Genomic DNA, 26791 nt, shown 5'->3' on the forward strand with positions numbered 1-26791 from the left:
CCTTGTGAAAAGTCCCTCTTTAGCCTTCTTGTAGGCTCCCCTTTCAGGTCCTGGAAGGCTGCTCAAAGGTCTCCCTAGTGAACAACCCCAACTCTTACCAGCCTTTCCTCACAGAGAGCTGCTTCTTTCAGCCCTCTGATCATTTTTATGGCCCTCCTGTGGACTCACTCCCCCAGATCCACGTCCTTCCTGTGCTGGCACCCCAGAGCTGGATGCAGGGTTTCAGGTGGGGTCTCAGCAGAGCAGAGATGCAGAATCCCCTCCCTGGCCCTGCTGCCCACGCTGCTCTGGATGCAGCCCAGGACACCTTTGGCTCTCTGGGCTGGGAGTGCCCATGGCTGGCTCATGTCCAGCCTCTCACCCAACAGCACCCTCAGGTCCTCCCCAGCAGTGTGCTCTGATCTGTCCACCCCTTAAGTCTCTGTTGAGTTGAATCCCTGTGATTTCAAAAACTGAGTAGACAAAAATTGGAGCAGAGAGGAGCCCTTCTATTCTGTTGTGCTGCTGAGCTGCTCTCTGCTTGTGCTCACCAACTCTAGCTTCTCAGGAGCTTCTGTTGTAGGTGTGTCTCCAGTCTGAGGGACACTTTGGAAACAGACACAATATAAGGCTAATGCAAGCTCATGCTTGGGGTGCTAACAACCTGTTGGCTTTGTCAGGAAGGTGTCCTGCTGCTTCTCTTTGCCTTTTTTTTTTTCAGTTTTTAATTTCAGGTGAGTGTTCTACCTGTGACTATTCTAAGATGGTAGACACCTTTTAGGTGTTTATCTAAATCAGAAATTTGACACAGTGTTTGTAAAAGGTCTGTACAAGTAAACTCAAGTTTTACCAGGATAGCAAAACCTGAATGAAAATGTTCTGACTTATGTTCTTTTCTTCCTGTAGATAAATGATGTGCCTGCACATCTCTCTGCAGAGGCAAGCAGCAAGGATGAACCAGAGAAAAAGAAAAAGAAACTACAAAAATAGCTGGATACAAAAGAAGAAATCACAAGTACTTGCATTTACGTATTTTTTCCCTATGGGCAAAAAATGCTAGAAGCAGGTTTTGTTTATTTTTTAAATACACATTTTAATAATCTATAAAGAATTTTTTTTAAAGCTACTTTTTTATGACTGTGAATGCAGAACAAGTTTTAAAATAGTGTAAATCTACACCTTTGTCCTGTGGGTGAAAATAAATATTTCTGCAAAATGAAGAAACAATTGTAGAGTTTCTTGTTAACAGCCAGCCTTAAGGAAGGTTTGAGAGTCTGACAGAATTCTCTGCATTCTCTTTAGCACCTCAGAACTAGAAGAAGTAATTAAACAATAAAACAATAGGTATTAAAGAAATGTCTTTATTCTGTTTCACTACTCAATTTACAATTAGACTTGTTAAAGGACTCTAATTAAAACTACTAGTATTAATTTAATGTAAACAATGACCATTTTGTGCAAGGTGTGCCAACCAATGCATTAACAATAACAGAAACAGAATGGTGAAGTGATTTCCATGGTAATTTGCACAGCAGGTTTCTTCTACAAATCAGTTGTACAAACATAATAAAAAAATAAGCATGTTTTCATAAAATAAATATTTCCCATCTAACTGAAGACTACAAAACAGGACAAAAAATACAGGCAATCCAGGTGGGAGCATCCTTACTCACTTCTCACATTCACCTATTTCTGCTCTTACATTTTTCTTACCTTTAAGAAAATACTAATACAGGATGAAGTTAAATACTTAAGGGATGGCTTTTTTTACTTGTGAATACTTCAAAAGCCTCTGATCATTGAACACATTATAAAAACAAAAGATTTAGTTAAAAAGTAAATCTTAATTATACACGTAACTCAGAAAAATTCAGAAACAGATCATAATTTGGGCTGCCCTGCTTAACATTCATTAAATTTACATTACTATTTTAGTAATCACAATTGCAAAAATAAATGCTTTGTACAGTCCTTTCAATTGCTTATCATTGAAGTTATCATGAGAAACAGAAATAACACAAGGTCATACGTAACTTTTAAATCTCAAACAAGTTTTATCCTGCTTCTGAGTGACAAAACTTAAAAGCTAAAGCGAAGAACATTTTGAAGGCCCTATTCTATCAGGTTTGTTTTCCAGAAGTCTGAGTTCATTGCCTACTTTTAACAAAATTTATCCCTTGACAGTTACCAATTCAGTGTATTTCAGCTTCTAGTAGGGCACTGTTAGAAGATCATGAAATAGCTACTCTATGACACTCGATTCCATTACATTGACATTCCATGTCAATCCCATGCATTTCAGAAATAGTGATTAAATTGCTACAGAAGTAAAAGTAAGGCACATTATGTTTGCTCATTAGATTTCTAAAGTAAATTTTTAAATATTTATTTTTGCAATGTGAGAACTACAATCAAGTGATGCAGACAGACATTTCCTTTTCTGAAATATGCTTCTCAGAAAGTCTTCACTAGGAAATTATAAATGAAAATATTTCAAGAACTGTTCTATTCAAACAACACACAACTCTCAGGTCTAACACACTGATATTAATGCCAAGAGATTCTGCTCACACCTCCCCTTTTAAGATTTTTTTAAAATGCTGTCTTGCCTTCACATTTAGACCTGACCAATGTGACTAATGGGTTTCAGGCCTAGTGTGCCAACAGCTGCTCATCAGCCACTGTCACTTTGGTACAAGCTTTTCTGTGGGTTGTGGAATAGAACAGAATGCAGAATTTCCATCCAGTATCCTAGGACATCATTGCTATGAAAAAAGAGGAAGACTGCTTTACCTGGAACACTTGTTAGAATGGACTTCCCTTTTTCATTAATCCAATGAAGTTTACCAGAGCTCTACATAAACAGCCTGGAAATACCAGTGTATCCCATACCTCTTCTTTCCCTCTTGGTCACTAGGGCCACAAGATTACCATGTGGATATTTTTCTCCCTATTTACACATATAAATTCCAGAAGGTTCTTTTAAACAAATACAAGCAAATTCAACCAAATCTGATTTGATTACATAAATGGAGTTCTTGGCTTCTAACCCCCCCTGCCCAGTCCATTATTTGAATTAATTGATTTTGTTTTTTAAAGGATCGAAGCTTTGCTTGTATTAATATTTTTGGTAATAAATGGCATGCAAAAAGTTCATTATATTTTTAAAGGGTTTATCTAAGTATATTGGTAATTTCTGTAAGCAACATAATAATAGTAGGAATTAAATATATAAGTAAAAGTGTAACAATTCACTTTTATAGAAGAAAAGCATTTTCTTAGTGATGTACTGACACCAATGAATCTTATTCCACCTTCCTAAAAAGGTACACTTACAAAGAGTACCAGAGCATCAATTTGGACACAAGTGTTCTTCAGAGACACTGGTAGTGTCAGGTGATCAGCTCCAAGTTTAGTACTAATATAAATTCCAAAGCAGCAACACTATCTTTTAATTTTAAGGTAACCAATAATACATTTTACCTAAGTATCTAGTAAACCTAACTGACATGACAGATTTCTGTCAAACCAAGGAAAAAGCTGTTTGGAGAATTGCTAAACAGCTTCTTTTGACATAAAGCTCATTTTACATTTCTAAGAGAACTAAACTTGGCATCTGCTCTCATCACACCCCAGCAGTTCACTTCTGTCCAGTGACTTACTCTTGGTACTAGTGGTAGTATTTATGAAGTCATACAATATGTCTGGAGAAAAGCAATCCAAAACCAGACTAATACCCTTTTCACTTTTTCTTTCCCACAAAGAAGAATGCCTTTCATGCCTTTTAGGAGGGACAAATCTTAAAATATAGGTGATTTTGCAGTTATACTGGTTCCTATGCAAGTTATCCTAAGCTGCTCATGGAATCCACCCTAGTCACAGAAGGAATACAATTCTAAAAAAACCCTATTGTTTCTCTGTACCAAATCTAGACACCTTATTTTTCAAAAAGGATCACTTAATAACACCAATAAATTTCTTAGTAAGACCTGAAAAATCCCACATTATTTAAAAACTTCCTTAATACATACCTAACATTTGCATTAGAAAAGCAGAATAGCTTGTATAATCCAAGTAACTGAGGTCATATGTATAAAAATTTATTAGAAACCACAGCTTAAGTTCTCCATAAGAAAACTACATACCAGTTTTGTGAAATCCCTGAACTTGATTTTCATTTTTATGTTTCCAAGCAGAAATGTTGCAAGTTGCATTTTGACCAAATACTGTGCTATGTGTTTTGGCTTTCTGAAAACAGGATTGCTTCTCTGGAGATTTTGTTCTCAGCAACTGATTGTCCTTATGGCTTAAAACAGAACACTCCTAAGGGAATAAGAAGTTAATTTTAAAACCATTTTCACAGAAATTCTCCAAAAGAAATAGATCCGAGTTTACTATCTGCAAATTTCAATTATATAAAGTACCTCAAGTACCAACTCTATCCTTCTGAAATGAGAAAGAAATAAAGTAACACATTTTCTCTACAGAGATCTTTGAAACGTGCTGTGCACGAACTATCTCATTTCAAGGGCTCACATGAATGTCTGAATGAGCCAGACTTGAATCTTTCAGTCAGCAATGTCTGTGCTTTTTTTTTATTTTATTTTTTTTATTCCCTGGGGATTCTCAGTTTTAAGATGTGAATGAAGCGCTTAATGCCTTCACACTTTACTCCTAATCTAAAATGCAAAATTCGGTTTAGTCAGGAGCCAGCACTTCAAAGACTAATAGTGGGAAAAGGCAGCTACATGACATTGGCAAGTAGCTCTAGGATGGGTTTGATACCAATTGATTCTGGTAAGTACATGCACACATAAAATCCATGTCCAACGGGGTGACTGGAACAGGATCTTTGAGTATTTTTAGATGTTAATGACAAAATATCTATCTATTGTTCTTGTATGGGCACATTTGTCCTAGTCTTAAATGAACAGAGTTTAAAATTTGATGTCAGTGGTCTGTAAGACACCATCAGTCTACACTTCCCCTTGGCAGAGAAGTGGCTTTTAGCATGTCACATCAAGAAGTGAAGTCAGGGCTAACTAGGTTTAGGTTTACTTGATTTTTTTTATCATCTGGCACTAATGGTCAGTACAGTGTCCCCCTGAAGGACTTTCTAGACATAGCAGACCATAAACTACTAGGTTTGTAGCACCATGTGACCATATTTACTGAGAGGAGATGATCTTTGCTCTCTTCTCCAAAGAAACTAGCCTTGTTTCCAATTCTCAGGAGGAAGTAGAACTCTTTCCTATCAGTCACAAGATTAAGAGGTTGCTAGATAAGGCATTATCTTTTGTAATGTGTTTTCCAGCTAGGTCCTCAAAAGGCTTGTAACCAAAAGGATACCCACACAGAAATTTCCCCACCAAGTCAACATGCCAGGTATGGTATGGACTTGACGCTAAGTTTATAAAAATCAGCAGCAAACAGATTTTTCCCAGAAATGCCCTTCTCCACAGGCACGTGTTTAAAACAATAAATAAAGCAGCAAAGAACAAAAAGAAACAGAAAGAAAAAAAGAAACAAAAATTAGAGACAGACTACAATAGTCATGAGCAGTCTCATTACTACTACTCATGCATATACCTCAGTTTCCTCTAATTCCTACCTTTGTTCTGAGCAGCTGAGATTTATTCTGAAACATAACAGTATTCACATCGTTTTCTTTGCAACTGTTTTCAGCCTCTGCAGTATCCATAATGCTGTTTCCACAAGTCTGTGTATTGTAACCACTGTCCACCTAAAATCAAAAAGCAGGGCTTGAAAAATTTCAACACAAATAAATCCCTCAGATACCAGATATGATTTGCATTTGATTAACAGAACTTAATCCAACAAACCAACTATGACTGGCTAATAACAAAAGCAAATTGTAAGCAGGTCTGTCAGCTTTAGTTTGGATTAAGTTAAATATACTACTGTACATAGCAATGCAAAAATAATGGCTATGCTAACTCCACTGAAAGAGGAGATGGAGGGAAGGGGTAAGTCATGATACTGCCTGCATGCCATAACAAATAAGAGAAAATTATTTCCAGATTAGTATACATATTCCATGTCAAGCTCAGTTTTACAGAGAAACAAAAAATAAATATTTTTACCTGAATACTACTGTTGTCACAAGGAATCGCACTGCTTTCTGCAAGAGGTGACATGCACATGCGAGAGCTTTCAATACTGAAAGTAATGCCTGTCATAAAGCTGGTCATTGGTGTATTGCTACTGCCAATTGTTTCTTTTATCCAAGTGTTTCCCTCTGACACTTCAGCAGCATCAGCCATGTCTACAGTATTACTTTCCTTTAAGCCTTCTATATCCTGAAATGATGACAACCTTTGATGACAGCCTTCTGAGTGATCTGGTGCAATAGACACAGTTGCCACCACAAGATGTGTACCACGTGCAAAAGTATCATTGCCTTCCTGATGTAAGTTTATTCCATTATCCATTTCTGGGAACCCAGCTTCTGCTGAAGAAGTGCTTTCCTTGTCTTCCTCATCTTCATCACGATTCTCAACTGCAATTGGTATTCTAATGACAGAAGTCTGATATTGGGCAGTTCCTCTACAGGTTCCAAGCCTCATAGGAGAGCAATTTTTAATTGGAGAACAACCATCTATGTAAGGACTTCTTGTACTTGTTGGGGGTGTCATTCTATTGGAGGAAGAAGAAATATCTGGAGAACGAAATGTAAATTTTCTTTGGTCTGAAAAAAAAAACAAAGTTTAATTCAACCTGATATCTGACAGAAAAACTCATCATTCTCAAGGCCCTACAGTTGACTGAATAATTTATAGCCAGCTACAGATTATTTCACTGACAGCTGCTTCCCAACCCAACTAAACAAGCAACCCTGAAAACCAAACCTACCATCCATACATTTCAGCTACCATGGTAAAAGGTAAGTTTTCATCCCACCAAATTTCTATGACATGATTTTCTGTTTTGGAGACCTTGTATTTTGAAATGTCATTACTAAACAGTATTGAAAAAAAAATGGGTGAAGGCTGGTTCTATGGTTTTTTCCTCAAAAAATGTCAATACACAATCTATAGGCATTTAAATTTTTGGCAGCAATGAAGTTTAAGATCAAACAAGTGAGAAAATATCTGTGCAATCTCCATATATAATGATGTAAAATACCATTAATCAAAATGTGTAAAAGTCATGTGTAAATATGCATAATCATGTCAAAGGTATATAATCATCTATAAACAAGGCATTAAGCCTTACCAGGTATGGACACAGCATGAAACAGTGACATTTTCTAGAGCAAGGAGGACACAAAATGTTTGTGATTTCTTCATTAGTTATTTCATGTCAAGTAATCTTTATGATGGCATGATTTGAAAGTTCAAGCTGAACATTCTTTGCCCATTGAACATGAAAATGCTTCAGACTGGGCCAAATCAGAATTGTAACCTGACAGTTCAGGCATGTGGCTTTAAAACCCACACTCAAATTAACCCTTTTAACTTTTCTTCATTCTTGTTGGGTCTCAATGCCTTCTTTCAAAATATTTTCCCTAGCTGATCAGTTGCAAGCATACACATTTCATTGTTTCACATATTTTACTGCTGAACAGCCAATGTGTCACATAAGAGACTGCTGGTCTGCCAAGCACAGGAATTCATCTCCAAACAGAAAAAGGGTCCACTAAGAATTTAGAAGTTTTTATAATAAAATATATTACTCAAGAGAAAGTAATACAAATCCAGTTAAACCATACCTGAGAGTGGGGTTTTTCTTATGTGAAAAGCAATTGGTGAAAAAGCAGGAGAACCATTATGTGCAGGAGACCCCTCTGAAAACGGCGGACTGGTTATACTTCCCAGACTATAAGCTCTTGTTCCTCCCTGAATAGGACTTGATGAAAACTGAGCCTTCAATTAAATAAAAAAACAAACCCACAGAACATTAATTTTGTAACGTAAACTGTAGCACATGTACATATATAATTGTTCTAACTAAAATGCTTAATATGGCAGCACTGGGAAAGACTAATCCTTTACAATGACAATCTCTAGTTTAGCTTAAACATTCCAATTACAGCTTTTCACCTGGGCCTTATGCCAAAATACAGGGGAAAAGAGCAATGGACACAAACTGTCACATAATAGCAGCTATGACTACTTTATCCACTATATTTAAGAACTATGAGAAACTAAATAGAGAATTAATGCTGTGTATCTAGTCAAGTGTTGAATCTAAATTTCTTATTTGTATCACTGCAGATGAAAGTCAGCCACTATTTATATCTCAAAGTAATCCAATCTGCTTAATTCAGCAGCAGATACAAAAGTGTTTGTCTTCAAGAGAATGACCTTGCTTAAGACTATGATGCAAACAAACAAAAAAACAAAACAAAAAAACAACCAACCAACAATAAAAAAACCCAGACCAAAACCCACCCCTTCACCCCCCATCACTTCTAGCACTATAATTATATTGTAAGAATTCTTTACTAGGTTACATTTTGTTATAAGATACACTATCCTAGCGCAGGTAGGTTTTTTTCCATGCACTTCAAACCACCAAACAGATGAAAATATATCACCTAAACCAGTTTAGCTGTGCTAAGTCCACATGGGGATAAGGTTCATCTTGTTTAATTTAAAAAATGGACATTACATTCTGTGTCCTAATAAATGTCTATTCATCTGAAAACGCTGGCCAGTGTGAAAGAAAAGGCATATTTAGCACTGCACTTCAAAGATCCACAAATCATTTCTTTCACTATAAATGAGTTTATGAGATTTAAAGGAAATACAATTATATCACATGTTCATATCAACTGGTATTGTAGGCAGCAATTCATGGATTTAAACAGGACTTTTTTTGTAGACACATTTTATGAAAAAAAAAAGAAAGGTTTTAACATGCTTTCAGCAAGTCTTTTATATGTATTAATTCCTACTTCCTTTGCATAACAAAATGAAAACATAATTCCCAATACAAAAGAAGAGCAGCATAACAAAGTTACTGGAAGTAATAAAAATTCCAGTTAAATAAAAATAAAAATAATAAAAGAAATAAAATTAATATAATAAATAAAAATATAATAAATATTTTAAAATAGGAAATAATTAAAATAATAATATACAAAATAATAAATACATTCTTTCAAGACTTTTGTTCACATAATTTTTTCAGAATTTGAAAAAAACCCCAAAAAAAAATAAAAAACCCCAAAATTTTAGTCTAACACCTACTCTCACATAAAGTAAATCCCACCCAGCCCAGAAAACAGGCTACTTACTGAACTAGATGTGTCCAGGGGGCTTCTGCACCGGACTGGAGATAATTCTATTGAACAAAGCACTCCAAGTGGCTGACTACCATGTGGACTATGCAGAGAAGGGGATAAACATGCAGATACGTTCCCATTTTCTTCTAAAAACAGCTTTCTTCTGAGTGATGAAGAGCTTAGATTTTCCTGAGACTGATCTGCAAATTCATCAGTTCTAAAATATTCACCTAGAAATGTGGGGGGAAAATTATTTCCAATACAAATACAGAAAAAAACCCAAAAACATTCCATTACAGATATATATACAATTAAATTAAAACACTTAATCTAATTTATCAATATAGCAACTGTTTAGGCACCTATCCCAAAGGATTGCTTGTCATCCCTACAAGAAGTCACCTCTGTCTACTAAGGTTTGTTCCACTTTTGCCTATCATCCCTTAATACAAAAGTCTGAATTTAAAAAAAATAAAAAATACTGGCTTCTATCTACTTATTGATCTTTCCCCAGAATTGTATTAATCATCACATCTAAGCTGTCAAACAGAAGTTACTACCCAAGAAAACCAAGACTTTTTCAGGTCCCCCATATGCTTTGATAATCTTCATGATACATCTATTGTGGCAAACCAGTTAGACTTGAAGAAAGTCCAGGCAGTTAGCTGTTTACAGTAGGAAAGCACAAACTAAGACCCATCAAAAAATCCTCAGATTCACCAGATTATTTTAGTTTTTTTCATCTTGTTCTACTGGATAGTCCCTGTAGGAGAATTTTTTCATGAACTCCCAAACTATGTAATGATGGAAGCATTTGTTAAGATAAAAAACAAAGGCAAAAAATATGGTTCTGTTTTGTTGGCCCACAGTCAGGGTTCTGAATTTCAGTACTGGGATAAGTGCATGCAGCCAAAATGCTGTGAGCTGGCTGTACCCACTGTTCCCACCTCTGAGCTGCAGGATCAGGCCCTTCCAGCCCCCTTGCCTGAGAAGGTGGCAGCAATTCCTTCACGTAGCACTTCTAATCTGACAGTTAATTTGGACTCCTGGCTCCTCACTCAGCAGTCATGGCTTTTTGCCACCACACAACTTCTAGTCCCCATCATGGTTTCCGGTACACTAAAGCCAGAGTTACAGCTCAGCTTTACTCAAGGCAAGGTTGGGCTTTAAGACTCCTGGCCAGCACCTGTAAACCAAACAGCTCTTCTGAGACAAATTACTGCTCTGTTTGGGAGAGGCACAGGCTGTCTTCTGCTCATTAGCTTTCAGGCAATCAGAACTGTTAATCAATTTCATAGAAACATAGAGCATTCCGAGTTGGAAGGGACACAAAGGGATCATAGAAGTCTAACTCCTGGCCCTGCAGAGGACCTCACAAGAGTCACACCATGTGCCTGAGAGCATTGTCCAAATGCTCTTGAACTCTGCCAGCCTGTTGCTGTGACCACATCCCTGAAGAGCCTGTTCCAGTGCCCAAAAACCCTCTGGGTGAAGAAACTTTTCCTGATAGCCAACCTAAACCTCCCCTGACACAATTTCAGGCCATTCCCACAGGTTCTGTCACTAGCCACCAGAGAAAAAAGATCAATGCCTGCCCCTTCTCTTCTGAGGAAATTGTAGAAGGCAAGGAGGCCTCACCTCAATCACCTGCAGGCAGAACAATTTCCGACTGTCTTCCATATCCCTCCTTTTTTTATCTTTACATTCACACCCAAACCACATGTCCCATGCAACATGCAGTAACTGTATATTTAGAATACATAATTAAAACTTTCATTCATACATCTCATTTTCAGTATTTCACAAGACAAACCAAGCCAACAATACAAAAACAAGTTTTCTATTTAGACATTCATAATTAAATTTAGATATTGCATGACATACCAAGTATTTTCTCTAAATTAAAATCCACTGGCAAAGTCAGTACTGTCTGACAAGCAGCTGAAATGAATAAAACCAACAAAATTAGCTTACAGTGACCTTTTACTAAAGCTGTAGAAACAAAAATTCACTTTCAAATTGCACTGCAATTGAGCTATTTAAATTACAATTGCAATAAGAAAAAGTGTTAATTAAAGTACAATTCTGATTTGACAATACTACATGCAGCACATAAGAGATGAAAGCCCAAGAGTTAAAAATGCCTCTCTAGAGACTTTTATGTTAACTGAGAAGAGAGATCTCTCTGAAGAAAGGAAGGATTCAAAGGGAAGCAGTAGAAAAAATCAAAATACCTTGGGGAAAAAAACTTATTATTTATCTAAAATGATGCAGTTTAAAAGACATATTAAGAGTTCTGATATTTATTTGTCATAGAAAATAATCATGATTCTCTACCCAGAGCAATCCAATATATTAAAAGTTTTTCGAAACTGTAATTTACTTGTAAATCTGAAGCTCACATGCACTTTTTAATCCAGAAAATATACAGACACTGAGTTGGAAAAAATGCATTCCACAGTCTACAGGGGACTTTTTTTTTTTTAACTTGAAAAACTACAACAGAGTATAAAAGAATTAAATTCCTATGAGAAATGGATATTAAAGTTAATAGTACCATACAGTTTCAAGAAAAACTATTTCTACGGTAGCACGAATAAACAAATAATTTCCTTTTGAAATTAAATAGCCATTAAAAATAGGTTATTTTTCTTCAGAGAAAGCCTGTCATTTTAGGCATTGCCTTTTACTCACCATTGCTTTTCCCAGGCTGCAAGCTCAGCTGTCTTCCAATCGGAGAAATGTTATTTATATCTATGGCTGGAAAACATAGAACTTAAATTTAAATATGCTCTTCATGTAGTTTTGAAATGTAGCAAAATTAAATTAGAATACTTAATACAACCAAACAAAATTTTTGCATTGATATTTGGAAAAGATTAGAAAGGAGTACTGAGAAAAGGTTACTGTTACAGCTATCAAGAGAATTTCAGCAGGTTTCTATTCAAAAAAAGCTTAGTGAAGTAGCATCAACACTGCCTAAAACTTTATCTCCTGCTGTCTCTACATGACAGGGATTTAAAACAAACTAGTTCATGCTTAGCTAAACAGGCTGTGTTCAAGTAAAACACATTTCCAGAAAATCATTCAGTCTGGACTGGAGAAAGGTGATGACACACTTCAACTATTTTTATGCAGCTAAAGAACACACTAGACCATTTTCTTCCAGCATTCATTTTACCAGATTTTGGATTATGCCTTATGTTCTCTGCCCTTGAAGTGACCATCTTACAACAGACAATTAAAATATACTATCCATAAGCAATATCTCCTTGCTAAAAAAAATTAACAGCTTAGCCTTTTCCAAATCTCGCAAAAATCCCCATTTATTTAAGACTTTCATATCAAACAACAGGGCATGCAAACTATACTTTATAGCCCACATCTTCCATCTTGTAACCCATTTGTTCTGTATTCTACTGGTTATATATAAACTTCAATAACAGCATTAAGAACAAAATCCCCACAACTAGTGGCAGTGAGCTAGCAGGATGACAACAGGAATTTATGCTACTAGTAAGGGGAAAACAATACAGAATTCAAATTCCAATATGCTTATATGGTGAGGAAAGCAGTTGGAATAAGAGGAAAAGTGAAAATATCTGAAGAAAAAGGTGAAGTAGACTTGGCTGTTGCCAATACAGCTGAGAGTTATAGATACAAAGTTATGTGTGTAAATTAAAACCAATGCAGACAGATTATTAGAGTGAAAAATTAAAGAACAAAGACCAAGAATAACAAAAAGGAAAAATTATTCAAGACTTTCAATTAATAAATAATTTTTAAACAAAGAAACTTATAGACAACAGCTGAAAATCAATCAGTTGTGCCATATTTTATCATTGCTTCTTCAAATTTAAATTGAGGTTAAAAAGGAATTATGCTTGATAACTTCTCCAAAAGCTGTATTATTTTGGGTGCACAGAAAGGCAACTTACATTTAGTTGAATTAAATTGAGAAACTTCCTTGCTTTCATGTTCAGTCCAAGGAGAAGGAACTATGAGTTTTTTTGTGAAAAACTGGAGTAGAATAAAAACAAACCATCTCAGCACTTTTTAAAATTTTCAATTTAAATTTAGACTAGTACCCTGAACAAGAAAAAAAAGTAGAACATTTCATTATTTTAGGCCCAAAGAGGTTAAAGAAAAAACAATTTGATTTGAAGACCCCTATGTTCTTTTGACACAATGCCTCAGATCTTTCAAGTCTGCAGAGTGAAAACTATAGAAGTTTCATTTAACAATAATTACTCATTTTGAAAATTGAATTATCACTACCATGCCTCTTGCATAGTAGTTTAAAAATAATTATTTTTAAATTTTCAGTCTATTAAGCTTTATTTGACAACTGAGCTATTTCACAGAAGTGACAGACACTGCTGTAACAGTAAAAATGATAAACCAAGGCTTTTTGGCAACATTATTAGTGTTTGTGTATTTGGCTAAATTGGTTAGTGGTAAAACACTTTTGAGTACTGGCACTTCAGTCTTTTTCTGTGAACCAGAAACTGTCTATCATCACAGCTACACTGAGAAACACCCCAATGCTGAGGAGATGAACACTTACAAAGCCTCAAGAACCACATGGAAAACCCTGTTCTCAAATAAATGCAAGACTTGAGGCGTAAATGGAAAAACTCAGCTTGAAACACGCAACTATTAAAGGTATAATTTTTATCAGAGACAGGATATCAAGCTGTTCAGCAGCACAATCCATGAGGTTATACCTCACAAAGAGGAAATACCCCTTTTAATGCAAGTTTAGACCAACAGAACATCATAGGTCAGGTGAAATACACACCTCCTTTATGGAGTAAAACTTTTTTTTTTTGTAGAGACAGAAACTGATAGACCTGCCTATCAGAGACTTATTTATTTTTTAAATTGAAATAACACTGAAGATTTCTGTATTGAATATTTTAAACACTTCACTTTTCCTCTCTGCTAGCCAAATGAATAGTGAAAAATAAAATGAAAAATGGATGAAAAAACACAAGCTACCAGAATTCTTCCCTCCTCCCTGTTTGGAGGAAATAAATTCCCTATTTGGAAGAAATAAAAAAATCACACAAATTCTCCAATATTTCAACAAATGCAGTATCACTCCAACAGCTACTGTAAACCCCCAAATTCTCATTTTTTTTAACCTGAAGTTAACATTAAGAGTTATATTACAGCTGCATTACCACTAGCCAAGAAAAAAGAAAGAAAAAAATTTGTTGTTCTGACCTATGTGTCCAAAAGAACAGGGGAAGAAACAGAATGTGTGGACTCCAACTACAAGGGATGAGGGTGCAAGATCACTTTTTTACTGAAATAAAATAGGCTTCTGGGTTTTCAATCAATATCTGATAGCACAAAGTTTAATTACCTCCTCGATAGCTTTTTGCCTTCTTTCTTCTGTCTCCTTATCAATTCTAAGTAACAAATGAAAAACAACTCAATTATCAAAACCATCACTAAGTAGGAAAAGATATAAAGTCCAGCCATATAATAATTTATAGATGTCCAAGAGAAACTTTATAAATTAAATTGCACTAAACCCTAAATCTTATGACGTTTTCACTTTTACATGCAATAATCTCATACTGTAAATTTAGAAATATAAATGCACTTCTCAATTCAGTTGATTTGAAAAAGATTTGTACCATTTAAAAATACATAATAGCAAATATTCTGTTTACTCAGCATGCCTGGAGTAAAACTCAATCATAACTTCCATGGTCTTCCAAAATAATGTCATATGAATATATTTTACTATTAAAGTTAACATGAGATTAGACTTGCACTATAAAACCAAGCAGACTGAAAAACTAAGCTGTAAGGAATTAAAGGGCAACTGAAAACACTCCTGGAATTTGCACACTCAAATTCCTGACAGCCCACTTTCCCAGAGTTCTCCCTAGTCAAATTCCCTGTCTGCCACAGCTTCTTCAGTACCATATTTAAGTTTCTAACAATGAATATATCTCCTTATGCAGCCTTTAACATACTTTTAAAAAAAATATTGTAGTTACTTCATGATGTGTGAGATTCTATATTTATATTTCCTCTAACACTCACCTTTAAGCCTTTCAGTTACTACAATGTCATTTATTGTAAATTTTTTTTAAGCTTATAAATGTTCATCATCCTCTTAGCTGAATCACCCAATACTTTCATTCACAGTTCATATACCTGAATTATCCTTGAATAACTTCAGAAATCAGTCAGATAACAAGATATTATTAGATACAAAAGCACATATAGATGTGCCAAATACATAAACTCTCACAGCTCTCTCTTTTATACTTATCAGACTTCAAATACATCTGCAATGTTTGGACACGCCACCTTCAATTACATCTGCTTAAATGATGCTAAAGTGATAGATCTAAGGAGGCACTTGCAGAGCTATTGTACTAAAAAAAAACAAGCATACAATCACTGTGTATTTATGTATAGGTATGCACTGAAACATGCAAGCACGGACACAGCAAATCTATCCACACTCAAACGAGCCTCTTTCTAGTCACAACAGATTTTTTTTTAAAAAAGAGCCACAATGATTATGAAACAGTGGGACAGACTGAATGGACACACTGAGACAATGCATGTTTTCACTTTTATATCTATGGGACATGTCACTCATCACTGGAATTGTCACCCAGGTCATCTCCATTAAAGCTTGTTTGTCTGAATAAGGTTCCAGAAACAAGGTAATTAATTCCCTAACAAATTAAGGTTTAAGACTTTAAAACGTATATAGAGCATTAGTCTGAACCCTACTGGCTACTAGAGTAAGGACAGGGTACATTAAGACCTGGTGATTCAGATACAGCTGGGGACAGTTATAGTTCTACAGCTTTTATGATTCAAAAAGAGAGATGTAGGTTCAGTCAGACATTAAAAACAGTAGGTTACTTCACAGTATTTTTTATGATGAGGGTGTTGAAACACTGGAGCAAGTTACTTGGAGAGGTGGTAGATGCTCCATCCCATGAAACATTCAAGATCAAGGTGCATGAGCCTGAGCAACCTGATATAGACAGGACTGGTTTATTATTCTATTCCTGCTTCATGCAAGTCTGTATCTGAGAAATGCACAGGAGAGTCTTCAGGATTCACCATTAAAGCCTCCTCTTGGCATGTTATTCTCTACCACTTGTGTAAAATTATCCCTCAAGTTCCAAATATCAAGACTATTTTACCCACCCATTTTCCTCATGCAAGTTATTTTCAGAGAAAGGAAAGAAGTTGAGATAAGGTCCCCAAACTGCTTCAAATAACTAGCACTGGTGCCCCCTCCTTCATATTAAGTCTAATCTATACCTTTGAAATAGAGTACTGTGGCTTCCCCAGCTCGTTTTCCCACGTCTACCCTTTCTGCAGGAGCACCAGAGACCAAAGAAGCCTCACTATGGAGCATTCTGAGAAGATAAACTGTGTTGTAACAAGGAGCAAAAGAGACAGCCTGTTAATGATCACTGGCAAGACATTTTCTTGCTTCCACTAACTGCTTTTATCTGGCTGTCTTCCAAACTGCAATCAGAGTGGATCAGCAGCTCTTAACTTTAAAAGGCAACACAGAGGTAGCTTCTTTTAAATATTATATCCACATCATGTAAAAATTGTGTTAAAATATTTGAATAAAAAGTCTTTAATGCTATGCTGAAATGTTAATAAAATAAATGAGCAAGTGTTCTTGTATTAAAGCTAAGTTAGCTGCATAAAAATAGATTGTAAGTTACCTAGCATGGCTCAAATACATTCCTTGGCGTCGAATGTCTTCCGAGTCTATTTCCACGGGATTTATTAGAGCAAGCTGATCAATAGACCATCTGAATTTTCCTGGTGTCTAAAAAAGAGAAACGGGCATCTTAATGCTTACTATTCTAAAAAGATTAAACCACAAGACAAATCTCAATGGAAAAATACAATCACAGCTTCCATATAGTTTCTATCAAAAACAATCAAAAGTGTTTCTATTTAAATGATCTACTCTAAGAAAAAAGTAAGTCAGGCTTCTTATCCTGCTAGTAATGGTATTACAATAATTTACAACATAATATTAAGTGTAAGGTTACAGCTGGTATTTACAAACCAAGGCATCAGTTTCTTCCCAATTTCTAAGGACAGGTATACTAATGATATGTAAAGATTGGGGTGAACTTAAATTGCTTCTTGATTGCCACAATCCAAACTATGGATCCATGAAAACCCAGTATCTTAACCCAAGTTATCCAAATAATAGAGCAGTCTTCCTTTCACTTCCCATTTCTAAGACGAGAGCTGCAACACCATGTACATCCTGAAAGGTCTCCCTCATAAATGCCATATGTAAGGCACAACAAAACCCAATTCAGAAATAAAGCAGTTTTACCCTTTTCTTTAACAAAGTACTATTCAAATATATTTGGAAAATAATCTACCAAGTGAGTCTTTTTTAGTTTCATTAGCAGTTTCATCTCTACTGCTTATCAGAAAATAATTTCAATTGCAAACCAGTATGTAACTTGCAACTAAAAAAAAAGTTACAGATACACAAAATCATTGACTTGAATACATGAACAGCTCACAACATTTAAGTTTTATTTGCAACCAGCCTACTTAGCCTCTATGTAGAAACTGGTTTTCTCCACTTTAAGTAGGATTAGAGTACTACATCCAACAACTGGTCTTTATCTACTTTCTACTGGTTTTAGGACTCAACCACTAATATCTAAAGACAAAATAAACTTAGGAAGGGAGGAAGACTAAGTGGCAATATTAGTATTTAAAAGCAGCCTAGTTCTGTAAAGTTAAGAAACTCCAAATGCCATCAAAGTTCTTTAACTTGTTAACATATGTTGAAGCACACTAAATAAAATACCCTTTTTAATGAAATATTTATTTGAAAATATTAACACTGTATCTCTACAGTTACACAACTAACAACTAGATCTTACAGATGAGGATTTCGTCGACTTAAAGACAGAAGGACTGGAAACAATCTGCTCCTGAAGAGTATAGTAATCAGTGGGACTTTCAAAAGGATTCAGGATTGTGACTCGTCCTGGAGTTTCTGGTGCTATCTGCATTTTAGCTTCTTCTGTATCACCCATAACACTAAGCAATACCTGAAAAAGAAGGAGAGCAAGATTAAGGAAAACCATGAAATCACACTTTTGACATTTCAGGGCTACCCTGAAGGCTTTGGGAAGAGCTAATTTATCAGTTTAAGGCACCAGCAGCATTTCGAAAACCAAGTTAGCTACGGCTTGAACCTAATGACATGAAGTTGGTAAATACGGCTGCTACGAACAATTACAAACAGAAACTATGAAAACGAGTTAAGAAAGAACACGAAGAGTGGGATTAAGAAAATCAAACAAGCACCCAAACAAGGGCAAAACAACAAGCAAACAAGACAAAGTCCAACAAACAAACCAAAAACCCCAGCTAAGCACCAGCAGAGACCGAACGGCCGTTCTGTCCCGTCCTGCCTGCACACGGGGCCAGCCCGGCTGCGGGCGGGGGGACGCGGTGCTGCCCGAGCGGCCGGGGCAGCAATAACGCCCCGGGCAGGTCCCGCTCCGCCCGGGCGCTGAAACCGCCCGCCCCCCGCCTCAACGGGCCGGGGGCAGCCCCAGCCCTCGCGGGGCTGCGGAGGGAGAGCACCTCCCGCGCCTCCGGCCGCAAAGGGGACGGGAGCCCCGGGGAAGCGGCTCACGCCCAGCCCCTTCTCACACTTCTCCCCGGGACGGTGCCACCGCGCCGAACCGCTCGCCGCTCTCCCAAGCCCCGCCGCCCGAGGAGGCGATGCCGGGAATGCCAGGGATACAGGCACAGCCACCCGCCACCGTTATCCGGCCGCCGCCGCGCCGCTCCCGCCCCCGCCGCACCGGGCGGCCCTTTAATCAGCCCCGCCCCCTCTGCGGACTCTGACCAATCACGAAGCGCGGTGTGCGCCGTCGGGCCAATGGCAGGGCTGTCCCTCTCTCGAACGGGCCAATCGCCAGCGGCGCCACCACACGAATTCAAAGGAAGCCCGCCCCCGCCGCGCTCGCGCTGCGCCGGGCCGTCACGTGGGGCCGGCGGGCCCGGGCCTGTGAGGGGCGTTCCGGTTCCGGGCGCGGCGGGGTCGCCATGGCGAGCAACGCCGCCAGCCTGAACGCCGTGAGGGAGACCATGGACGGTGCGTGACAGCCGCGGGGCAGGGACGCGCAGGTTGCAAGGGAGATGGAGCGCCTGGCCCCGCCCAGGGCCGTGCACATGTGCGCCTCTCTCGGGAAGAGGGGCGCGGGTCGCGGCTACCGAAAGATCAGTAGCAGTTTTTGTTTTGCTTCGTGAAACGGTTCAACCGCCGCAGAGCGAGTGTCTGTGGACGCGATGTGTCTTTTCCTTATTTTGGTTTTGTTGGGTTCTATTTTTTTAATTTAGCTAAGTATTTAACATAGATTACTCGGGTTTTTTCAGTGTGTGTGTGTGTATATATATATATGTTTGCTCTTGTTTCCCGTTATTTGTAACGGGTAATGTTAATGATTGGCTCAGTGCAGCTGGATTTAAGCCAGGGGGCTGGAGGTGCGCGGGAGAGGGAGGAAGGACCGGCCCTGTGGCGATGGCGCTGGCAGCACCTGAACTGATCTGAACCCCGATATTTCGTTCTTGTTCGTGGCTCGTGTCAGAAAACCAAAATAAACTGAAAAAAAACCCAAGCAAACCTAAAGCAATCCAAACTGCAATAAGCTTTGAGGACAGTTGTCAGTGTTACAGAGCTAAAATAGATTCTCATCTGGAAATAAAACAAACCCAGGGACTTTTGTGGGATGGGGAATGTGAGAGAAAGGGTTCTGGGAGTATTGGGAAATATTTTGGAGATTGATAAGAGAAATGTGAGCAGGTGCATGAAGTTCTGGTGCTCACTTTCAGCCTGACTACGAGGAATCAAAGCTGGCATGTTTTGAAGTTGTTTCTCAGTGTAGTGTGAAATCTGGAATTCCACAAAATGCCTATACCGAAAGCTTAGATGCAGGGTGGAAAGCAGCCAGGCACTCTGATGAGGGTTGTTAAATGTGAAGCCTTTCTCTGACAATGCCCTAATGAGGGAGTAGAGGCTAGGGAGAATGTTCAAGGGATAATGCTATGAATTTGATATTTTCTCAGCATCTTTCCTTCTCTTGAAGTTACAGCTGCTGTTACAAAAAGATTTTTTAGCACAGACCTTCATGAGTTGAGCTGGTATAAAAAAGCATTTCAGCTACTGATCTCCATGCTCTGACCTGCTGCTGGAGGCAAGGCAGGACTGGCAGGATCATTATGGCTCCTCTGATTCTTCAAGAGGGTAAAACCATTTTGTGCAGATAGGGAGAGATTTCTTTTGGAATGACAAAGAATCTAAACTCTGGTAACTGCACTTAACAACTTCCCTCTTGCCACTTCTGCAAGAGTGATTTAGACAGGAGGGACAACAGGCAGATTTAAAGACAAAGTAAGGTTTTTGAGAACAGATATGGAAAGTGCATTAATCTTAAGATTCAGGAGCCCAGGCTTCCTTTGTAACTATGTGTATATTTAATTTAGCATACAGATGTTTAGCAGTTGCTGTCTGCAAAGTTATTAAGAGTTCAGAATTTGGAGAAACTGCTACATCTCTCTGCCAAAGACACTTGCCTCAACACCTAAGGATTAGGAAGGACTTCATCAGTATCTGCAGTCGAAAAGCACAGTGTTCTTCTAGACTACCATTTATCTAATGAGCAGGCACGTTAATTGTTGAATTCTTCTCTTATTTTTTTTACTTTTTTAAAAGCCATTTTCCAGTATTAAATTTTCTGACCCAGGAAAGCATGGTGTTTATGTTAGAAGCTTTTAGGTTATGTTGGAAAGTTGAACACAAATATTGTTGAAGTTCAAACAGCAATGGACATCTGCCATGTTTGCACTGGAGAAGTATTGTAGAATCAAAATGTTGATGAAGAACAGTCTTGATCATTGAAATTTCATAGTCTGTAGGGACTAAAGGGCTTTCATTTTTTCTGTTGCAGTTCTGTTTGAGATTTCAAGAATATTAAACACTGGCTTGGATATGGAGACATTATCTATTTGTGTGCGGCTTTGTGAACAAGGCATAAATCCAGAAGCATTATCTTCTGTTATTAAAGAGCTGCGTAAGGCTACAGAAGCTCTAAAGGTAATGCTCAAGTTTAAAAAGCTTATAAATTTGTTTTTAAGAGTCAGGTGTATATGCAACTTGCTGTACTTCAGTTTGTAAATTGTACTTTAATATGACTCATTTTTAAGTCAAGGAAATTAAATTTTCAATTAAGGATGCAATGAATACAACTGAATTCAACATGAAACAGATACAACAGATACAATGGTACAAATATCATGCTTTGTAGAAATAAAAAAATTAGACTAACTCTTCTGAAGAAAAAAAAACACAACCAAAACTCACAAATTTTTATCATAGTCACCATTTCTACCCCTACCTGCTTAATATCACAAATAGATTTTTCCTTTAACCAGTATCACCTCATTTCTACAACCAACAGTACTTGTAAACAGGTACATGCAGCTTGTTAACATCACCTTAACATATTGCTTTTATCCTCCTTATCCTGTGCTTTGAACCTTTCCAAAGACTGGAAGGAGGGGATTTTGTGATGTGTGTGTATATATAGGGATTTTCATATACATGTATATGCCTGTTTAACTAGTAGAGGGTAATCATGGTTTTAAAAAAAAAAAAATCTCACTTGCATTTTAAAGGATTTTCATTCTTTACTGTCTACCTAAACATCACTGTCAGGACTTTTACTACTGCATCTTACATTTTGTTATTTTTGAGAGGTGAAAGGGAAAACCAATATGTAGCTTCTATTCTGGAAGACTGCATACTTTATTTTTAACTTAACATTTTTCTGTGCTCATACATATTTTGTATTTGTGTCTGTGCTTATATGTGTGCGTACACACACATTTACCTGTATATAAATAATTGGTGGCTGTTTTACTTCTTCCATTGCTTTCACTGGTTTCCCATTCCTATTGTTCTCCTTTGCTTGTTTGTCCCATAATTGGTTTAAAATCTACCAGTATCAGTCTTCAACAGCAGTGCCTTGTTCACTGGAGTTATTCAGTAATAAAAATAAAAAATATTCTTAGTAAAAAAATTGGTAGTGTGATTTATGCAGTTATGATTACCATCATTCTTCTGAGTTTTGTGTCAATACCTTATCTGTATGGACGGGGTTATAATTATCATAAATCATATAAAGCAAACTCCATAGGCAACTATATTTACGCATTTGAGCCTTTCTTGAAAGTATTAGGGTAAAATGTACAAGATAAAAGCTGCTCAGATACAGGATGTAACATAAGCAAACAGCAGTGGCTCTTTTAGTAAAGTTGGCAGTTGACAGCATTATTTTTGTAGAAAATAGTGTCCATTAGAAAAAATTAGAAAAATTAGAAAAAATTTCCTAATTAGCTTTTTTTTTTAACTCTGAAGTTCTCCAGGAAAATTTAAAAAGTTTCAAGAAAAGATTAAATTTAATATACATGATGTCTCTTTTGATGACCTGGAATAATTTTTTTTTCTGTTTCTAGGCTGCTGAAAATATGACAGGCTGATATGGGACAAGATCTCTTCATGAGAAGAATGCCAGGTTAAACTTACCAGGAGCTCTGAAGATTGCCACTATTAAGAAAAAAAAAAAAATTGAAATAAGTGTATGTCAAGGATTCAGAGTACTTCTGTAGTACTTTTCAAAAGAATTGAAAAGTTTTTAAAAAGTTCACCTTTAATATTATTAGTTGGTATTTTTGTGAACTGTATGTTTTTGAATGTAGTGCAATTGCTCTTTTTGGTATCCTGTACATGTAAAATCACACCAGATATTGTACAGTTGTTGAATTTACCAGTGTTTACCAACAGTTCTTGTTATAATGAGCGTAGCTTTGTTAATGCATTCTTTAGAAGTGGTAGTATATCATGGGTTTTATCTTTTCCTTTGATGAAAAACTATATGTGCAATTTTAGTCTTGCTTTATTGTCCAGATAGGAATGATGCCCATACTGACTTTATTTTAGTGTAAGGGCAGTAACTTAAGTCTCAAGCTAAAGGTAATAAATAAAGCATTTTTTTTTAATAATGTAGGTAATGAATTGTGCTTTTGATTTCTATTCAGATTGCTGGGAAAAGTGTTCAACTTAGATAACAAAATTCTTCAGCTATCCATATATCCATATCCAACTAGATATATACGTAAATTTAAATTCTAGATGACATGGAATGTTTCACAGAGAGCAGATGCTACATTTATTACATTTATAGTATATACATACTCTTCTGACTGCAGGATCTAAAAATATTAAAGCTTTATCGTTACTGCGATACAATAGTCAGTGCTTACATGAGGAGCATCTGATTTGGTTGATGAGTGTCAGTAAGTCTTAAATAGCTGCTTGGTACAGGAATGTCTTCTCATTTAGCACTGGAAACCTTCACTGATGCCAAAACAAGTGTTAATGCTCAGTAAGTATGTGCACACAGGAGTTCTACTTTGTAAGAAAATGGTGTCTTGTATGTTCATCACCTGCAGCTGTTTAAGTTTTTGGGGCTTTTCAAAGGTCTTTTGATATTTTGTTATGCTGTTTTCAAAGTGTAGCGCTAATAGGGCCTAAACCAATCTGCAGGGTTAACAGGACAAAGCACATTTGGAAATGAACCTGGAATCTTAGTTAAGCCAGAAGTTATATTTGTGCAGAGATAAAAAGTTCTTTTTACTTGAAGCGTTTGCATCATATGCACTCCAGATGACAGCTGTACAAAAAGCAATAAAGCAAATATTTCATATTGCTGACAGAGAATAGAAAAATATTTATATTGCACTGAATCACTTGCCTTTATTTCCAGTTAGCCTGGCCAAAATGTCATTCTGGGAAGGTGCTGTAAAGAACTAAACCAGGGAATTTAAATGGTTTCATTTTGCACACTCAATTGCATCAATTTACCAAGGACTTTAAATGTTCATAACCTGAATATTTACTATGAAAAGAGACCACAATGAAATTTATCATAAGAAATCTGAAAATTCAGTAAAATAGGAAGAGTTCAGGTCAGATCAGCACAAATAAGGAATTAACTCTCTTACTTAATTTTCTCTAGACTCAATACTACATGTCAAAAATTAGAAAATACTTGGGAGGCATTCTCACTTGTTTCAGGGGTTACATCTCAATCTATGAGATTTCCCTTGTATAATTTAAACTCTGAAAATTTTCTGTAAACTGTAGCAAATGTACCCAGAATAATAATGAAACTTTTTTAGAACATATGTTGCTGCTCCTGCATTTCCTTTTCCTCCACAGCCAAATCTTTGGGTAATACAAGAAGTCTGATGACTTCAATTGAATGTCACTCTATTGATTAATTTTATGTATTTCCAGGGTTTTTTCTATCTTGGTAGCTTGATTTTGGATTGGGTTTAATGTCCTCAAAATACTTAAAACCAGCTTGCAACTGCAGTTTGACAATTTATACATAATTTATACAATTATATTTAATTCCAGAACTGTCCAGTAAATTGCATCTACCATTTTACCATTGGTAAGCTTACAGCTTTTATGTATTTAGACATTTTCTGGTAGACCATTTGGCCTTCAGAATTACAGAAGAAGGGCATGTCTTTGACATTCAAAACCCCAATTTCATGTCTATAAAACTAAAAGTGCATTATTTTCACTATTACGTGGGACTAAATGGTAACGTTGGTTACTTAATGTACTAAAGGGAGAATATGTAGCTTTTAAAGTGGTATAAGAAAACTCCTGACTGCTTTTAATTGGGATACCATCCATAACAAATATAATAAGTATTTTTTTTCTTCTTCCTGCTGAGAAATAAAAAAGAAAATCCCTCTAGTAGGAAATTTCATACTGGAAGTATTTGTGCTGCAACGTAAGTCTGTCACTTTAATAGCATCTCCACTATGTGAACATGAATGCTGAGGCTTGGCACTGATGCCTGAGAAGTCTTGGCTGCGTTTATAACACACATCACCTTTTACTACATTTAACCAAGAAGCTGAGCAAACAGCACGTGCTCTTCCTCTGTGCTCCTTACTTACGTGCTCTTGGAACTCTGGAGAAGATAAACATAGGAATATCTGTACAGGTCCTGACCAAAGTTGTTTTTTCTAACACAATAGCTTCTTTTGTACTTAAAGGCAGCTGCCTGAGGAAGGATAAGAACAATGCAAGCACATTTGGTTGCTTTTCTTCTGTGTTCTCCTGGCTTCTAAATGTCTTCTATTCCAGGCTTTCCTGAACATCATATGGTTTGTCTATTTAGTAATTCTCAATGCTATTTTTTCCAGTAGTTGTCTAGTTTCCTTTGGACTATACATGCTTCCTGAATAATGGCAGCCTTTATCAATTGATGTCTGTTGCATAAAGAATTGCCACTTCTTGTTCATTTTGAGTGTGATTTTCACTAGTTTAACTTAATGTCCCTTGCACGGTAAACTTTTATCTACCGTGCCATGTTCTGCAGATACATAAGTCACTTTTAAATTGCATCTTCTAAACTGAAATGTATTAGTCTTTGAGTGATCAAACACATGGAATAGCCTCCATATTTACTGTCCTTAGAAACTTTTCTGGGTCTCATATATTATTTTCTGAGAAGGGAATCAAAACTGCACACAACATTAGCCATGCAGCTAAGTACTGGCCTGCTTGATAACTTTCTTGTTCTTTATTCCTTTTCTAGTACTTTCTAATATTTGCTTTTTTAACGTGATCTGAATGGTGAGCTGTTTTCATGGCATTGTCTATGGTAACTGCAGGATCTCGCTCTTTGGTACAGTGATAAGCTCAGAGGTTATTTTTTCATATGTGGAAATCGGTTATTTATATCCGTGTGTATAATTTATTCGTTTGTGCTGAATTGTATCTGCCACTTTCTCCTAATCAATCTTCCATGTGTTTCTCCAGTTCCTCACAGTTTGCTAGTAGTCTTGCTACCATCACTAATTTTATCATTGGGAAATCTTGTTGCTTTATCCCTTTTTTGAGGTTAATTATAAGCAAGTCACGCAACACACAAAGTATCAAAGACTGCAAAGGACAACTGATGACCTGGGGCAGGAGCTGACTATTTATTTTCATTCCTTTTCAGTGATTGTGAATAAAATGCATTATTCTTACACCACATGTCTTCACTGTCATGCAGCAACTCTCACTGTGAGAGTTTAAGCACAATTGTGAATCCAGTCCTGCAGAGAATATGGTGTGCTTGATAACTGTCAGGATCCCAAATGTTCTTTCCACCTGCTGCTCTCTAGGTGAGCAAATACTGGTTCAATCCTAGATTTGCTTTTTGATTCAGTCAACTAGTTCCTTCTCAGTTTAATTTGTGCACTGTTACAGGCACACATTATTCCAGGGACTGCTCCCAGCAGGCTGTGTACCAGAGCCTTCTGTTCTTCCCCAACACTTTCCACCTTCAAACATCTCATCTTTTGTTTCATGCCAGAGAAACACTGCAGTCCTTATTATTTGAATATGCTTTAATTAAAAGGCACAAGAAA

General features: G+C 36.8%; 3 protein-coding genes across 13 annotated transcripts in view; 2 read left to right on the plus strand and 1 right to left on the minus strand.

Moving 5' to 3' along the window:
* The window catches only part of DIS3 (DIS3 exosome endoribonuclease and 3'-5' exoribonuclease), a 19503-nt gene extending 18300 nt beyond the window's left edge, over positions 1–1203 (plus strand). For both annotated transcript variants that reach the window (XR_015284539.1, XM_086881077.1), the window contains one exon: positions 886–1203. Coding sequence is in view for 1 of the 2 variants with exons in the window: in XM_086881077.1 (XP_086737203.1) it covers positions 886–969 (84 nt within the window). In the remaining variant the exon portion in view is untranslated. The remainder of the gene's footprint in view (positions 1–885) is intronic.
* On the minus strand, positions 1047–19516 carry BORA (BORA aurora kinase A activator). Of its 10 annotated transcripts, none has more exons than XM_086881084.1 (13): positions 19137–19368; positions 18157–18327; positions 16960–17066; positions 14601–14646; positions 13168–13249; positions 11924–11989; positions 11114–11170; positions 9242–9459; positions 7712–7865; positions 6084–6688; positions 5591–5722; positions 4125–4302; positions 1047–1291 (listed from the first exon to the last, which is right to left on the minus strand). In XM_086881084.1, exons 2-13 carry the CDS (start codon positions 18310–18312, stop codon positions 1278–1280), a joined length of 1815 nt encoding a protein of 604 aa, XP_086737210.1. In that variant the 5' UTR covers positions 18313–18327; positions 19137–19368; the 3' UTR covers positions 1047–1277. The 10 variants fall into 10 exon arrangements, with proteins under 10 accessions (XP_086737210.1, XP_086737209.1, XP_023785800.1 ...); XM_086881083.1 differs by having other exon boundaries at positions 18938–19137; XM_023930032.2 differs by lacking the exon at positions 19137–19368 and adding an exon at positions 18658–19085.
* MZT1 (mitotic spindle organizing protein 1) lies at positions 19256–24535 on the plus strand. Its single transcript, XM_023930197.2, has 3 exons — positions 19256–19385; positions 21238–21383; positions 22805–24535. The coding sequence occupies exons 1-3, from the start codon at positions 19337–19339 to the stop codon at positions 22826–22828; spliced, it is 219 nt and encodes a 72-aa protein (XP_023785965.1). The 5' UTR covers positions 19256–19336; the 3' UTR covers positions 22829–24535.
* Positions 24536–26791: the final 2256 nt, after the last annotated feature.

The sequence above is a fragment of the Cyanistes caeruleus genome, chromosome 3 (genome assembly GCF_971803275.1).
Source record: "Cyanistes caeruleus chromosome 3, bCyaCae1.hap1.1, whole genome shotgun sequence".
NCBI lineage: Eukaryota > Metazoa > Chordata > Aves > Passeriformes > Paridae > Cyanistes > Cyanistes caeruleus.